Consider the following 17,967-nt stretch of genomic DNA (forward strand, 5'->3'; position numbering starts at 1 on the left):
AGTGCTTTTCTTCTTCCTAAAATAAGCACCAGTGTAGTTAAGTGTACCAGAAAAGCTGTAAGTTCCCATTTCAAGGTACGAACCCGAACATGCTCCATTAACCAGCATCCAAACAATTGCTCTGTCACTGAAGCTCATCTTCCCTAACAGAGGCATTATCACAGCACCAGCATCTTTTCATAGACCTTAAGACATTTTACAAAATATTGGCAATAAAATCTCTAAGGTGCCAGCCTTCTGGTTCACATTCCACAATAACCTGTTTACTCTAGTCAATTTGCATGGAGAGGTTAGCCTCTCTGAGATCAACGCTAAACTTACTTGGAAACTGTAAAGCCATAAGAGAATAAGAGCTGGAAGGGATAGCAGAGATCATTCATTCCCACCTTTTCATTTTATAGATGTAGAAGTGAGAACCCTATAACTAGAAGTCTCAGCTCAGAGTTTTTTTTTGTTTTTTGTTTTGTTTTTTTTCAGCTCAGAGTTTTCAAGGGACTTTCCCAAAGGCACTCAGCTGGTAAATAATGTAATTCAGACTTTCTGATTCCAATCTGAAGAGTTTTCAACACAGCTTCTTTGAAGTGTGCCACAAATTGTTGTGAACAGGAAGGGAAGAAAGATAAGACATAATCCTTACCCTGGGTTACTTAACGTTTACTTCAGGGGTCAGTTTGATGATATCATCAAGGCTCTGGCCCCTTTAAAACATTTTTAAATGGGGATCCCTGGGTGGCTCAGTGGTTTGGTTTCTGCCTTTGGCCCAGGGTGCGATCCTGGAGTCCCAGGATCGAATCCCACGTCGGGCTCCCGGCATGGAGGCTGCTTCTCCCTCTGCCTGTGTCTCTGCCTTTCTCTCTCTCTCTCTCTCTCTATCATAAGTAAATAAATAAATCTTAAAAAAAAAATAAAACATTTTAAAAAATGATGAGGTTAATAGTAGATTAACACCAAGTGGATAAAACTATTAAAACTCAGAAATAGTATAAATACTCAGTGATATGCCAGAGACTTGAGGATTGTTAAAAGTGGCTCTGCAGAAGTAGGTAAGGATTTATATAACCCTGAAACTCATTGAGATTCAGATAATATTTTAATCTCGGAGCCATTAGGGCACTAGCAACTACTGCACTAGGACTCTGTCTCTATTTTGATTCATCTAAGGTTATGCTCTTAGCCTTTGCCAGGTACACTAAACATTTTGTAACTGTCCATATACATGTCTCATGGGACACTCTAGAAGGCACATTCTCTTCACATCAACCTCCCAACATGCAGTAGGACTTTGAAATCAACTCTGGAGAATCCATTCTTTATAAAATTAGCAGGCTTTCTATTCACATCACTGGATTAAAATAGATACACAAATCTGTTAAAATTCATGGTAACCTGATATCTGCTTCTGGTACTTACAACTGTGTTTTAAAACTACAAATTTTGACTAGTTGTGTTGGCATTTGACAATGGGAAGATTACAACGTATAGAGTTCTGAAATGGAAGATATACTTACTAGTCACTGAAAACATGTATTTTATTGTTACCCTTTAGCATATATTCTGCTTCTGATCTTAATAGAATTTTGCTTTTCTTATTGCATTTACATGTGAAAAAAAAAGTGAGTTCCCAAGAACACAAGTGATTTTTCTGTATCTGGTGAGGGGTTGAACTTGTTATACTGTTTGCCAAACTGACTTCTCTTCCTGATATCCCCAATGGCACCATCATTCTTCTGATCACCCAGGATCAAAATGTCTTCCTGGGTGCATTCCTTTCCCTAACCTCCCATATTAAATCCCTCTCCAAGGATGCCTGGGTGGCTCAGTGGTTGAGTGTCTGCCTTCAGCTTGGGTTGCGATCCCGGGGTCCTGGGATTGAGTGCTGCAATAGGCTCCCCTCAGGAAGCCTGCTTCTTCCTTTGCCTTTCTCTTTGTCTCTCATAAATAAAATCTTTTTTTTTTTTTAAATCCCTCTCTGTATTAAGTCCTGCAGGTTTTCCCTTGAGCTCCCTCTTACACCTATTCTATCCTCCCTATTCTACTATGACCCACATCATTTAGACTCCTATGACTGAAGCAGACTCGAGGTCAAGGAGCATGTCTCCTTGTGGTGGTCGAGGTATGAGAGAATGAGGTGTTGGGGGTCCTAGCCCTGAGTCCATGCCATCTCAATCTGTCTCTGTCCACTCCTTCAATATGACTTACAGAACCTGGGAAACTTGGTCTCAGCGCAGTATACTTATTTGCCATTGTCAGGCTCCTTTTCTTAGTAGAATATTGGAACATCTGATTCAGAGAGCACTTTGAAAGGTTGCCTTCTCCTTGAGGCAAGGGAACTAAAGACCAGTGGACTATTTAAGCATTCTTAACTCAGCTTTATTTTGCCTAGAAATGAGAATGCTGTGCTAGGGAGAACGAGATGACTTTTTCTCATTAAAAAATAGTTGTAGATTTTGGTGTTAGTGATAAGGAACTAGATCCAGGATGTGTTGACCTTAGTCATGATGCATCTATGAATCCCATCACGCATGTAGCCCACATAAAGGTCTTTTACTTCTGTGAAGGATTGGTCCTACCAGAGACTGCTTCTGAGGAGATGGGAGTTTAAGTGATAAAAATCTCAAGAAACCTGGTTAATTTATTCAAAATATGAGTGCAGAAGCTAATAATTCTTTTTTTAAACATTTTTTAGAAGCTAATAATTCAACCATTCTTTGGACTTAACCTTTATTGTGTAGAACACTTACCATATTACAGTAATTTGTTCACCTGTCTCTTCTCTGCCTGGGTTCAAATTCTGACCCTGACAATGACTAGCTGTGAGTAAGCTGTTTAACTGTGCTATCCCTAGTTTCCACATCTATGCAAAGTGATGATAGCACCTACCTCACAGAATGATTATGAAGATTAAATCCAGTGTGGATTTAACTTTCCCTAGGGCCTAGTACCATGCTGACTCATGGGTACTCAGTAATTATTTGTGAATTATTTTAGTAGGAAATTTTTCTGTAAAACTTCTTTGGAAAGCCAAGCTTAAAGAATTTCTTTGTTGTATTACAAGAGAAATTTTGGGAAGAGAATTTTCCCAAAAGATACATTTCTATTAATCAGATAGAACTGAAGATAATGTCTGTCTGTAAAGAGAAGTTGAAACCACATAAATGTTTTGAATATTTTATGACTGCATTTATGAAACGTTAGGATATCTCCATTCCCACATTTGGATGGGTTCTTGGAATTGCCTTCTGTGTCCCATCCACAATGGCTAGAAGCTGATTTGAATTTTCTCCCAGAAGGTGTGGACCTGGGGCACTAGATACTTTTTGTTGTCTTGTTTCGCCTGGCATGGTCTCCCTCCAAGTATCCCAAGCATTTGGAGCTCATATCCTTTATTGTACAATGTGTACATGCTAGTACACATTGTCTTAGGACACTTAAGAGTTGACATGATTTGTTATTTATTTATTATAGGTTCACTTTAAATTGTAATTGGCCTTAGCTTTTGTTGGGGAAGGACAGAGTCTTATTTTTCTTTCCCTCATAGGAACATGTAAGAATGGTGAGCTATTTGCTGATTGATAGGTCTAAAATTATGTTTGTTCCACATGTTTAGAAAAGTCGTTTCTGAAAGGGAAGGTGTTGAATAGCCTTCTCTGGCAATAAATAGTGGTGTTTCTCACCTGATTGGGGTATGAAAGTGAGGTTTTGGGGCGCTTATGAAATAGCTTCTGCTTCTAAAGTTGGAATTATTTGAACTTTAATTTGAATGCACATTTGAAAATCACGCATTTGGGCACCTGGGTGGCTTAGGGTTGAGCATCCACCTTTGGCTCAGTTCATGATCCTGGGGTCCTGGGATCAAATCCCACATTAGGCTCCCTGCAGGAAGCTTGCTTTTCCCTCTGCCTCTCTCTGTGTGTCTCTTATGAATAAATTAAATTTTTTTTTTTTTTAAAAAAGAAAGAAAATCATGTATTAAAAGTATGGCAGGATATTATGTCAGGCTAGTCTGTTCAGAGGATGGAGCTTGGATCAGACCAGAGATGCAGGTACATGAAAGAATGTACTTCAGTTCTTCCCTGAAGAAAAGGTGGAGGACAATTATAGTAGCAAGAGCACCAGCTCTCAGGCAAGATGGTAGGCATATTTGGCATTGCAAGTCCAATTAAGTGGGTCTGGCAAAGAGCAGGTATATAATAGTTTTCTGTCACTGCCATTATAATATTGCACACGTGAGGCTTAAAACAACACACATTTATTCTCTAGGTCAGTCGGTATGAGACTTACCTGGCTAAAAGGAACTTCTCCATCTGGAAGTCTCATAGGCATCTCAGACTTAACCATCTCTTAAATGGACATGCCTTTTAATCTAAAGCTGCTTCTCCTTCTGTCTTCCCCATCTCACCATATACCAGTTCCATTCTGGAATTGCTCATGTCAAAAACTGTCGACTCATTTTCAACTCCTCTTTCTCATAAGCCCCAGTCAGCAAATCTAGTTGGCTCTACCTTCAAGATTATATAATCACTCTGATTATTTCTTACTGTCTTAGTTTGGATTCTTGTAGGAGCATTTTAAGTGGTTTTGCTTCTTCTACTCATGTCCCATTTTAATGTATCCTCAGCATAGCAGCCAGAATGATCTTGCTAACATGTAGGCCAAATCTGTCACTCTGCTCTTATAGCCAGTTGGCCCATTTTACTCAGAGTCAAAGCCAAGTACCTTCCGGTGGCTGGACAGGGCAGGCAGGCTCTTCACTCTGTCCCCTCAGTGCTCTTCACTGTTGTCATTTGCCTACCTCATAGGCTGTGTGAGGCAGTACATCATCAGACCTTCACAGTTTCCTATGTGCCCATAGCCAAGGGTCATCCTTGGTTGAGGAGGCAAATTTTAGGTCAAATAGGGAGGGACACCTGGTTCTTCGACATTCTCTTTTTCCAACCCCACGTGACAGCCACGAGTCTCAGTGGAGGGGATTTTCCTGTTTATCAAAAAGTTGATAGAGATTTCCCCACAGGGTTCCATGTTCCCCAGATCCAGGGACAAGCTCAGGGGCATTTTCTGGTTCTGCTGGTCTTGTACACAGTAAGGCCAATAACTGAAGGGGTAGCTGCTACTGAAATACAAACCAGTTGTTGGGGTTTGAGGAGGGGGCGGGGCAAGTGTTCTTAGAAAAAAGGGATGGGAGGGAGTGGTTCCTATTTTATGTTTAGCGCATCAGTCTTCCAAACATCTTTCTGCTCAGTTGGCCACACTCCTGGGGATTTTGTGCAGGAAACAAGCATCTTTGCAAACTGTTCCTTGCTGTTGAATTCAGCAGCTGGTAATGAGGTGAAGGATACAGACAAAGCCTTTCCATAAGAAATGTCAGAGCGGGCTGAGTGAGGTATCCACCCTTGTGCCTCTACCTGCATTGTGCTTGGTACCTAGAGGGTTCAATGGATGTTTGTTGTACTGAAATGACACATTTTTAAAAAGTTAATGAGCATACCAGATGATAAGTCAGTCACACAAATAAGGTCAAGATAATACATACCTTATTATCCCCTGGATTCACTCTCAGTGTAACCAAAGGAAATAAGAGGGAGCTAAGATCATGCAAGGGCCTTTTAGGACATCCCAGGTACCAGTTGGGGTTGATGTGTTTTGCTTTTGTCTGATAGGTCATTGCTTGTGAGCAGCAGTATGACTCTTCCTATGATGCTCGCTGTGACGTCTGGTCCTTGGGGATCACAGCTATTGAACTGGGGGACGGAGACCCTCCCCTCTTTGACATGCATCCTGTGAAAACACTTTTTAAGATTCCAAGGTAGGACACAAGATGGCGCTCTTGGCTCATTAGTTCTTTGTGAGAGGGCTGCTTAAGAGGGATAATAAATAGTTCGTAAACAATTTCTGGCCAAACCTGAGAAAGCCTAATTGTAAATTGTATTTCTTTTGGGGAAAAGCTGGGTGGGGTGGTGGAGGAAGAAAGAGGATGGATATTCCCAAAAGATAGCACATCCCAAGAAATAAAAGGACTGTGTCGTAACCATTGCATTTATTTTCAGTACTCTGATTTTTCTGAGATACTTGTTCGCTATGCTTTGCAGGACTAAACATGCGATTTTGGATTAAGTAATCTGTCTAAATACTAGTGTTTTCTTTTTAATTGTATAATCACATCTGATCATTCTGTTTGAATCTTTCTCGAGTATTCAAGAAAATTTGAGGATAAAAAACATGTATTATATTTTCATATCCACTTGAGAGCACTAAAAAATGTCAGAAAAGTGAATCAGTTTATAAAACCTTGTCTCCATCCCCTGATTTCCATCTCAATGGGACATTGTGCTGAAAGAGGTCTGTTTGGAGGGTATTTAATTAAATACCAGTATATTTTCTGTTGTATTAGGGGTTTGTACAAGAGGTTTGGTGGTTTGTCTTGCAGCAGAATCAGGCTGCTGTTTGGCTGCTTAAGCCTCTAGTTACAGAAAACGAAGCAATCAGGGAGTTCTGTCCTGGCCAGGTTGCAGATTAAGAGATTTGTACCCTCCACATTTCTCTTTCAAAGGAAGACTCTGGGCAGGCTGAGCCGGAGCTGGAGGCTGAGCTGTTTAACTACTTTAACAATGCAAGTGTTAACCTTTCGTTATCTGCACAATCACACAGCCTTTAAAAATTTCTTCTGATTGCAATTTGCATTTCTGATTAGGTCTATTTATATGCAGATGAGGCTCTGTGGCGTTCATCATCATAATGTTATCGTTTTATACCTAATCCAGATGTGAATAACTACCCACCCTTATTCCAAAAATGATTCTCACCCAAGTCTGGGTTGGTCTTTTTGCCTTTGCCAAAGTACAAAAACAAGTCCAGGCAATTAGAAGAATAGATGACAAAAGCAACTGACTTAAAATTAATAGTATGGTGATCATTCAAAATGACGTAAGAATGCAGGACCGGGACGCCTGGGTGGCTCAGTTGGTTGGTGTCTGCCTTCCGCTTGGATCATGAACCTGGTTCCTGGGATCAAACCCCGCATAGGGCTCTCTCTGCTTGGCAGGGAGCCTGCTTCTTCCTCTTCCTCTGCCTGCCATTCCACCTGCTTGTGTGTACTCTCTCTCTGTCAAATAAATAGATAGATAGATAGATAGATAGATAGATAGATAGATAGATAGAATGCAGAACCAAGAACAGTATTGTATGCAGTAACATGTCAGAAAATGAGAAATGGAATTTGGGATGATTTGTGTGTATGCTTTAATATTTTACAAATCATTTACTTGTCATCATTTATTTACTGTGACCAAATAATTTCCCAAAGAACAGAATTAAGGTGTGGCTTCTAATTAGCAAGATATATGTACTTTTGATAAGAGGTCATCTGCATGGGTGTACTTTTCTATGTTTTTAAAGTATGTGTTTGTGTACAGACCACCTGTTCAGAAATTTCATAAGGTAGTAAATATGAGGCAGCTTAGAGGTGTGTGTGTGTGTGTGTGTGTTTAAATAGAATCTTTATCTCCTGTACCTCCTCTGAGCTTCTGTGCCCAGCCAAATCTCTGATCTCTAGTAATCTCTATACCTCACTTCTTCCATCTTGGGAGAAGCTTCTAGAGCTGAAGGACAAATAACCAAACCCTCCCACTGCCTCCCTCAGGACAGAGTGAACCCCAGGAACAGGACAATTGCTAGAAAAGGATCTTAGGGGCAACAAGGATTCTTATCCTAAGATAGGTTGAAACTTTCTTTTTCTCCTCCTAATGTAACCTCCTGCCCTTTTACCATTTCTTGGTTTTGCACAAGTGATGAATCAGATTGAATTAGGTAATGTCAATAATAATCAGTCATCAGATCCTCAGTGTGATTATATGTGCTGAACACTTGAGTTGTCCCAGCCTTAACAGCCAACTTGACATTCCTAGGCAGAAAGAATGGAGGTAAAAAAAAAAAAAAAAAAGAAGCATAATTGCATATACTACACAGCTTTTTATACTCAAGTTATTTGCTTAAAAATTACCCTTGTCAGTTAGAATCATGCAGTTCTCTTACAAAGTATTGTGGATTGACCAAGCATGTATGTGCACGTGTATACTATTTTAATTTTGAGTGCTAAAAATGTACATTTCCTCAGAAAAGCTCTTTGTTAGAGATTAGAGAAATTAAGCATTTATATATCTTAAATAGGCACTCAGATTATTTACCTGTGTGTTTCATGGGGTTCTTTCTCTTACTCTCCTTCTCTCAGCATTTCTCTCCTGAGAAAGAAAAGAAATTGACAAGTAATGACAAAAATCCTTTGAATCCGTTTGGCTTCTGTTTATTTTTTTCCTATTTGGTTATGAGTGCTTTTGGTGTTCTAGAATTCCCTTCAGTTGGACAATGAGGTCCATTTCAGAGTATTCTGGGATTCTGAACACTGTATGTGGCTTCCTCCTTTGGCTTTCCTTACTTACTTCTTGCTTACAGTCTCCTTTACTGGAAACAAATTGAGTAAATTACCAAAATAAGGGAAGAAAAGAAAACCTTTACTGAGTTAGGGAAGATGTGACTTTCACAGGTTACAAAGGACTTAGGAGTTAATGAAGTGCTTGTTACATGTGAGGTGAAAGCCTTAGATGTCAACAAAGCAGATAATTCTATAGGTTCCCTGGACGCTATCACGAAATATGAAGCAAGACCTGCCTGGATGTGGTTGACTTGCCTGCACACAGATCTCCTTGCTCTTTCTCTCTCTGCTTCCATTTCTTTTGGAGCACCTTCTTTCTTTTGACCTTCACATTAGAAGATGACACATGGAGTAATCGTGACCTGTCTTTGAAATACTGCGTGACTCACAGTCTTTCCTACATCACAAACACATACAAATTATCTGCTGTCTGTGACAGCATCCACTATTTGCTGAACCTGTCAGTATGTGTCATCTTGTCTAACGCCTTTGCTCCAAAAAAAGTCACCCTTCTCTGACAGTCACTGCTCTGTTTGCTGCTATTTTTTTCTAGGAGTTAGAAGAGAAGAAAAGAATGAAAACCATTTCTTTGGGCATCTGTGGATTTGACAACGTCTCTCTGGTGACTCTCTCCTGAGGACTCCTTTAAAATTTCAGAGACTTGGAAGGATCTTGCAGATGACCTGGATATATTTTCCACTTAAAAGGACATCTGTTTCATAGATGTAATTATAACAAGCCATAGAGTTAGAAGAAATACACAATTATGTTGTCTCTTGGCAGCCAGATATCTTTCCTTAGTTTGGAATCTTTGGCTAATGACCTCTTTGATCTCCATAGATGGGAGTCAGAAAGGCAGTGGGGATCAGTGTGAGTGTATTTATTGGACAAGGACTAAAAGTTGTGTTGCCAGTCCATTTATTTGGGGCCAAATACAGGCTGACTCTTTCCACTGTCTTCCCACACATTGAGTACTTGCACTTTGTTCCTTGTAGAAAAATGCAGAATATTTTCAAGATTCCTAGCCAAAATGTCTTCGGCTGGGAGTGGATGGGACAGAATGGCCTGAACATTCTAGTCCCCAAAGCCAGTGATTTTCCCTTCCTAAAAAGAAGTTTCCCTGCAGTACACTGAAAAGAGAACTCATGATAATTACCAGCTCATGTTTGGACTTGTTTTCATCACCAAACTTAGGTTGTTTCAAACTGTACCTACACTGTACATTGTTTTCCTAAGGCTTCCGTAACAAATTGCCACAAATTTGGTGGCTTAAAACAACACAAATATATTCTCTCACAGTTCTAGAAACTAGAGGTCCGAAATCAAAATGTTGGCAGAGCCGTGCTTCTCTGAAAGCAAAGAGGAGAATTCTTCTTTGCCCCTTCCCATTTCTAGTTACTTCTCGTATTCCTTAGTTTGTGGCAGTATAATTATAATCTCTGCCTTCATTTTCATGTGACTTTCTTCCCTGTCTTTCTACATCTTTTCTATCATGTCCGATAAGGACACTTATTGGTTTTAGAAAAACTCATCCTAATCCAGAATGATCTAATCTTAAGACCCTTGTCTTAATCATATCTGTAAAAGGCCCGTATCTCAAATGAGGTCACATTCTCAGGCTCCAAGTGAACAAATCTTCCGGAGGCCACTATTCAACTCACTATACCATCAACTTTCATGTTGTCTGAATTTCCTGAGAAACTAATTTGGGGTAAAATCTAGGATAGCTGAACTATGATGAAAAAATAATAGATTTAGGGCTATTTGGCAGGTACAGTGCTATGTGTTTCACAAATATAAATGCATCAATTCCTACAGTGACCCTGTGAGGTAGATACTATCGCCAACCACCCTTTTTTCTGGAGGAAAAAACTGGAAGCTCAGGGAGAAAGCCCCTGATTATGTACCTATAGAGGAAAATGGTTTGAATCTGAGAACTTTGACTCCAAAGCCCACATGTTTTGTGACTACAGTTGATTCTTGGACAGCATGGGAATTAGTGGGAATCCATGGTTGAAAACCTGTATTTAACTTTTGAGTCTCCCAAAGCATAACTACTAATAGCTTGTTGTTGACTGGAAGCCTTACAAGATAACATAGTCAATTAACATATATTTTGTATGCTATATGTATTATATACTGTGTTCTTACAATATAGTGTCCTTACAATATAGTAAATGAGAAAAGAAAATGTTATTAAGAAAATTATAAGGAAGAGAAAGTACATTTACAGTACTGTACTCTTTATTGAAAAAACATTTGCGTGTAAATAAGACCTATTCAGTTCAAGCCCATGTTATTCAAGGGTCAGCTGTACATTGAAAAGTTAAGGCCCTTTTTAAGTTATATTTATTTGTTTGATGAATTACAAACAAATAGAGGTAAGCACTTAGGGGACTGGAGTATACAGAATTAAATAGGACACCCCAGTCTTTAGGAAGCTTATAATCCAGCATCATTCTCCCTGTTCCCAATTTAAACTGTCACTTTAAACCTGAGCTCATTTTATTAGTGTCAATGATTGTGTCAGCCATGAAGTTAAAGAACAGAAATCATGAGTGTCATCACAGTTGAACATAGGTCTTCCTTGGCTCATTGATTGATTTATGACCCCCAAACCAAAAATCCCTTCCTTTTCCAAACTTCCTTTTAAGTAACTGCCTTCTAGTTCCTAATTTGGAACACTTAAGACAAGTGTTTGAACTAAAGAATTGTAGAACGTAAGTTATATAAAAGCAGAGAGGCATTTCAGGTTATCATTACTGGTACCCAGAAGTTCCTATCGTATCCTAACCTCCTTGGAAAACCTGCACCTGCCACATCAGGGCTATTTCTTTTTTTTTTTTTTTTTTTTAATTTTGTTTATTTATTCATGAAATACAGAAAGAGAGAGAGAGAGAGAGAGAAAGAGGCAGACAGAGACACAGACAGAGGGAGAACCAGGCTCCATGCAGGAAGCGGACGTGGGACTCAATCCCTGGTCTCCAGGCTCACGCCCTGGGCTGAAGGCGCTAAACCACTGAGCCACCCAGGCTGCCCAAGGGCTATTTCTAATATAGCTAGAATGCCCTCCCCTTTGACCTTCCTTTTTTTTTTTCTTTTTTTTTTTTAAGTGGGAAAAACTCACTTCGGTTCTGGAGTAAATGGAAATCTGTTCCTGGCATCCTCTCATATATTCTCTCATGGAAACTATTTTAAATGATTATTTAGGAGGAGGCAGTGTAACACCTGAAGTTTTCACTTTGCATTATTAGACCCTTGTGGCCAAGTAGAGTTTTATGGTTCAGTTTGAGGAGTTAGCCTATCTCTAGAACTTTATGCTTATGGGAAAAAAGCTGTCTAAGCTCTAAACTACCCATTCACAAAAGTGTTTTGGAACACAATGTGCTGGGAATTTGGGGATGCCTATATCTTCTAACCTAGGACATCTCTAACTGTTCACTCTGATTTAGGCTCCAGTTGAATGCTTAAATTGTAAGGCAGGGTTTTTGTTTTTGTTTTTCTCTCAGGAAGAATGCACTTTTACTGTATTCTTCCCTGTTCACTGTCAGAGGTGGAAAGGGAAGAAGTTGGATAGCAAAAAAAGAAGAACAAGGAGGAGAAATCAAAAAGGATATTTCTGAGGTTCCTGGATGATATGGGTGGTGGGCTCAGAAAAGATAAATTCCCAGTTGAAATATTTGTGAGTTTAATTGAAAGGTTTCGTCAGGGATCCAGTGTCTACAATTAACTCTTGTTCTGAGACAGAATCCTTGGGCTGAATTTTCATCAAATTTCATTTGAATTTCTATCATTTTTTAAAGGTAAAGATTCTTTTTATTCTGACTTTACTAATTCACAAGCCAAATTGTTCCGACGTGGGAAGCCTGCTCCTCAGCTGTGAGAGGATGCAGAGGCAGCAGGGAGCCCTGAGTCACCAGTAATTGTCTTACTATTACAGAATTGTCACAGGACATTTTCCCTTAGGGCTGTGAAATATAAGGAAAAGAAATTAAAACTAAACTATTGTTGTTGAAGTGTAATGAGTGAGGGGGGTGAGTGTTTAATGGCACAGTAAGGCTAGATTTGCCACAGGGAATTTTGGTTTCTCTTCACCAACCCAGGTTACTTAGCTATTGGCCTTTTGAGCAAGGAACCGTCACAATCTTGGCTTCACTCATAAAGCAAGAAAAGCTAGAAGAATTAGCATCATTTAGCATTTATTGAGTGCCTAACAGGAAAAAAAAAAGTTTTGAGATACTCCAGTGAAAAACAGTAGTCTTCTATGAATCTTTTTCTTTCTTCCCCCCCCCCCCCCTTTGGGAGATGTCTGGTCCCATTTTCAGTGGATTGTGGTCCCAATCCCTCAGGATGCCTTAGGGGTGCCCCTTCTCCCCCTGGAGTCTCCTCTCCATTTCCTTAGGAACACAGTAGCTGGAGGCAGCTGGAAGAAATGCCCCAGAAGGCTTTCACTCTGTGGAACATGTTTCCAAACTCTTTTTTAATTTGAGTTGAGCAGCTGGGGCTGTTAGTTCCTGTGGAGGTGCAGCTTGCTGCCCCCCTGTATACTGGCAGGCAGAGAGAGTTCAGCTTTACAAGGTTTCATTTGGGGATCAGGTGGCAAAGCAGAAGCGTGCCTTCAGGGACTGCCAGTCCCTATCCATGTTGAGTAAGAAGCTTATCCTGAGAGAAGGGAAAGGCTGGAGAATGAGAAGTGTTGATTTACAGCACTACCCATGCTTTCTCCCTCATTACCCTGACTTCATTATTTTGGCACCACCAGTTTGACTAATTCCAGCTTAGCTCCTAAATGATGGAGAGAAGAACAAAGACGGTAGACAAGGCAGCAGAGCTCAAAATAGTACCAAAGGGTTTGAAGTACCCTAGTTTCCTCTTGATTCCAGAAATAAAATGAAGAAATATTTATAAACTGCCTTCATAGGTTGGCATAGTGGTAGGGCAGGGTAACACAAGGATGAAGAGAGATAAGGTAGCAATATGGAGGAAGGCTTGTCACAGCTGAAGCTGTCCATTCCAGGAGAGTCCTGGAGTCAGATGACGTTGGTGTCATCAGAAAGAAAATATAGCCTAGTGGTCAAGCATTGGTTTATCAGTTATCTACTAGAATGTAACAAACCACCCCAAAACTTAGTTGCTTAAAGCAGTAATCATTTATTATTTCTCATGAGTCTACTGAGTCTCAGGGTGGTTCTGTGGATCTTGGCTGGGCTTACTGTGGTCAGCTGGGGGTTTGGCTAGGGATTGGCTGGTCTAGGATGGCCTCAGCTAGGATGTCTTGGCTCAGCTCCATGTGGTTTCTTATCCTCCAGTAAGCTAACCAGGGCCGTTCTCACATTGGTGACCAGTTCCCAAGCCTAGATATGGGAAGGGGTAGAAGATTGGCCCATTTTTGCAATCAGTTTACCACAGATAAGTATTCTACCGTCAGTCTATGCGGGTTCACATACCAGCTCTACCATCTTCAAGGTGTATGAACTTGACCAAGTTACTTAACGTCACTGTGCTTCAGCTTCCTCCTTGGTAAAATGGAGATGTGAGTACTATCAGCTACACAAAATTGTTGTGAGCAGTTAATCAATATAAAGTGCTCAGAAAATTTATAGTAAGCATTGATTTTTGCTGGGTGCTACCAAAGGAAAAAAAAATCTTAAGGCTATACTTGAACTTTATATAGGTTGAACATCAAGAATTGTTCCCTTGTATCTCAAGAATTGAAAACTTCTATTCAAAAGAGCCAACCATGAGATCAGTCATTTGAAAGTTTAACTAAGTGATTGATTGATAATTATCTGGGGAATTGAGGGAGAATGAAGACTGATTTTCAGTAAATCCTTACTACTTCTAGCCTGTCTGAAGCACTTTGCCATGAATATCCATTGTTAGAACTCTTTTGGTAATAGACATGCTCCTAAGAGATACAGACTCTCCTCCTACCCCCATACACACCCATGAATGTGATGACAGCAACTGCTCATTGGAAGCAGAGCTGGCCTTAGTATCCACTCCCACTGTATCTGCAATGAGTGGTGGTGCTGTCATCCTCTGAAGAGAACTGAGGCCACAGTGCTTTTCTTTTCCTATTAATTCCATCTTTGTGGTGGCTTTGTGCTTGGCAGATGAGTTGTGTGATGGGGATTTGGCTGCTTCCCTCTACAGTGTCCCTTTAGCTCCCTTGATAGGTACAAACTTCCCCCAGGTTCTGGAAATTTCTTGTCCCTGGGTAAAGGGGCAGGAGTAGGAGTTCTAGGCATCACAGAGTCTAGATTGGGTTCCATTTTGCTCCCATTTTTTTTTCCCCCACCAAAGAGAATGACTGTTTTCTATCCCAGCCTGGAAAAGCTAAAAAACATTGACAAATGGTGATAGAAACCCAAGCCTGTGAAGAGGATTGTAAGGAGAGCACTTAGTTGTTTCAGATGAGTTCGGGTTTCTTGGCTGGGAGGAGTGATACCTCAGGTACTGAGAGAATGTACAGGTAAGACTGCTGATCCCCCCTGTCAGTGATCTTGGAAGAATTCTGCAGAACAGGAACAGCGTTTAAAGACTGGGGAGGGGAGGATATGATACCATTCTTCAAAAAGGGGAAGAAGGCAGGTTCTGCAGATTACTATCTGGTGAGCTTGACTTTCATTATGGGCTAATTACTAAGATTTTTTTTTTCTTAAATAGTTTGTGAATTCTTAGAAGAAAAAGTTGTGATCACTAGGAATTAGCATGGGTTCACCAAGACATGTCAGATTAATGTCCTTGTTTGGCATTATGGTGAGACTGGTAAAAAATAGAGACTGTTTTAGACATACTACATTTGTAATTTTGCCTTTAGGCAAAATCTGTTTTGATATCTGTGGCCAAGAAGGAGAAACATAGGCTGGTGGATGGTGGTAGTGATGGATCATACCTAAGAAAGATTGTATTAAGGAATACTGAGTAATGGTGTCAGTGTTAACGTGGCAAAGGAGGTCCTGGAGGCCTTGGGCGGTGTCCTTCAGACCACCTTGCCTGTTGAATATTTTAAAATTTGTAATGAGTTGGAGGACATTGGTAGCCTGTTGGTCACATTCGTGGAAGGGCAGCTGGTATGTTGGATGACAGGCTTAGAACTCTTAAAGATCGCAGTTGTCAAGAACAATGAGGGATTCTAACAAGCAACTCAGAAACCCTGGTGAACTCTACAGGCTGACAGCCATGACTTCATAACCCAACAGGGGAAAAATGAATTTAATTGTGGCTATAAGCCCGATAAGAGTCAAACAGTAAGATAATCCTACATGGTTAGCATAAGGCTTAATTGTCAGAACAAATACCACCCCACCCCCACATTGGCTGTGTCCCAGTCAGAGCCCTTTGGAATGATGGCTTCATTCTGGGCACCACACTCAAACTATTACAAGACAGTCTTACCCAGGCAGAACTCTAATGGACCCGAAGCTGGCATTTCAAACTGGAGTGGACACCTGGGTGCTGTTTCTGGTCATGCTCTGTCACCAGTCCATAATTTCACCCCTCAGAGGGACAGAAGTGGCACCATCCTTAAGCAGAATGTTTTGTACTCAGATAAGTGGGCCTATTTAAACGGCTTTCTTCAGTATCCTCCCTGCATTCTGAAGGGGCTCAGTGCAGAGGAATGTGAGTAGTCCACCCAGCTGTATGGGTGGTCTCTATAGCAGTTCCCTACAGGAGTGAGTCTCACCCAGGACAGAGTTCCTTCATTTTAGCTGTAGGTTAGGATCCCCTGAGCACTTTAAACAATACCAACAGCTGGATATCACTCCCCAGAGATTCCTATGCAATTGATCTGGGATCAAGAGCAGTATCTATATAAATATATGATTAACTTGCACAGATACATATTTATAATAACATGCATATTGTTTTATATTTCAAAGTTTCCCCAGATGATTCTCAAATCAAATTTTTTTAACATTTTATTTTTAAGTAATCTCTACACCTAATGTGGGGCTTGAACTTCCAACACTGAGATCAAGAGTTGCATGTTCCACCAGCTGAGATAGCCAGGCACCCCTCCCCAGATGATTGTAAGGTGCAACCAGGATTGATAAAATCCTTGCCCAGAAATAACCATTAGACTGATGTTTGTTTATTTATATTTCAAAGCTATAATATCTGCTGGGAATTCTGGTTCTTGCCATCTCCATCCCCACTCTGTTGTTGAAAGTTGCAAAAGACAGATGATAGAGATGAGAATGTATTGTATGTTATGAAGAATGTAAGAGAAGAAAAGAGAATTTCTGCAGAATAGTCAACTATGACTGCTTTGGACTGAATTGTGATGTGTCCCCCACAAAAAGGTACTGTAAAGTCCGAACCCTCCAGTACCTCAGAATATGACCTTATTTCGAAAGTGGGGTCACTGCAGATGTAATTAATTAAGTTAAAATGAGTTAAAATGCTCCATACTGGAGCAGAGTGGGCACTTCATCTAATAGGACTGGTGGCATCCTTATGCGAAGAGGGAAATTTATACATGGACACATACGCAGAGACACATGACGATAGAGACACACAGGAAAACAGCAGCACTGCCAGATGCCAAAGAATGCTTAGGCTACCAGAAGCTGAAGAGGCCAGGAAAGAGCCTCTCCTAGAGCTTCAGAAGGAGTATGGTCCTGCTAATGCTTTGATTTTGAACTTCTGGCCTCTGTAATTGTGAGGGAATGAATTTCTATTGTTCTAAGCCATCTAGTTTGTGGTATTTTGTAATAATATCACTAGGAAGCAAATACAGTAATTTTACTAGTTTTGAGTCCCTTGCTCTTGGAGCACTGACAAGGGCATGATTAAGAATGGGAGTTGGAAAAAGCATAAGATACCTAGGAATAAACCTAACCAAAGAGGTAAAGGATCTATACCCTAAAAACTACAGAACACTTCTGAAAGAAATTGAGGAAGACACAAAGAGATGGAAAAATATTCCACACTATTATTCCACCATAATGCCATTCCACATGGATTGGAAGAATTAATATTGTTAAAATGTCAATGTTACCCAGGGCAATTTACACGTTTAATGCAATCCCTATCAAAATACCATGGACCTTCTTCAGAGAGTTGGAACAAATTATTTTAAGATTTGTGTGGAATCAGAAAAGACCCTGAATAGCCAGAGGAATATTAAAAAAGAAAACCATAGCTGGGGGCATCACAATACCAGATTTCAGGTTGTACTACAAAGCTGTGGTCATCAAGACAGTGTGGTACTGGCACAAAAACAGACACATAGATCAGTGGAACAGAATAGAGAATCCAGAAGTGGACCCTCAACTTTATGGTCAACTAATATTCAACAAAGGAAGAAAGACTATCCACTGGAAAAAAGACAGTCTCTTCAATAAATGGTGCTGGGAAAATTGGACATCCACATGCAGAAGAATGAAACTAGAATACTCCCTTGCACCATACACAAAGATAAACTCAAAATGGATGAAAGATCTAAATGTGAGACAAGATTCCATCAAAATCTTAGAGGAGGGGATCCCTGGGTGGCTCAGTGGCTTAGCATCTGCCTTTGCCCCAGGGCGTGA

The 17,967-nt window shown here is 40.3% G+C and overlaps 1 protein-coding gene across 3 annotated transcripts in view; it reads left to right on the top strand.

The window, feature by feature from the left end:
• MYO3B (myosin IIIB) overlaps positions 1-17,967 on the top strand; it is a 431,205-nt gene that overhangs the window by 82,656 nt on the left and 330,582 nt on the right. For all 3 annotated transcript variants that reach the window (XM_072751897.1, XM_072751898.1, XM_072751899.1), the window contains exon 7: positions 5,658-5,803. In XM_072751897.1, coding sequence (XP_072607998.1) covers positions 5,658-5,803 — 146 coding nt within the window. The remainder of the gene's footprint in view (positions 1-5,657; positions 5,804-17,967) is intronic.

This window comes from Vulpes vulpes, chromosome 3 (assembly GCF_048418805.1).
Source record: "Vulpes vulpes isolate BD-2025 chromosome 3, VulVul3, whole genome shotgun sequence".
In the NCBI taxonomy this organism is placed as follows: Eukaryota; Metazoa; Chordata; class Mammalia; order Carnivora; family Canidae; genus Vulpes; species Vulpes vulpes.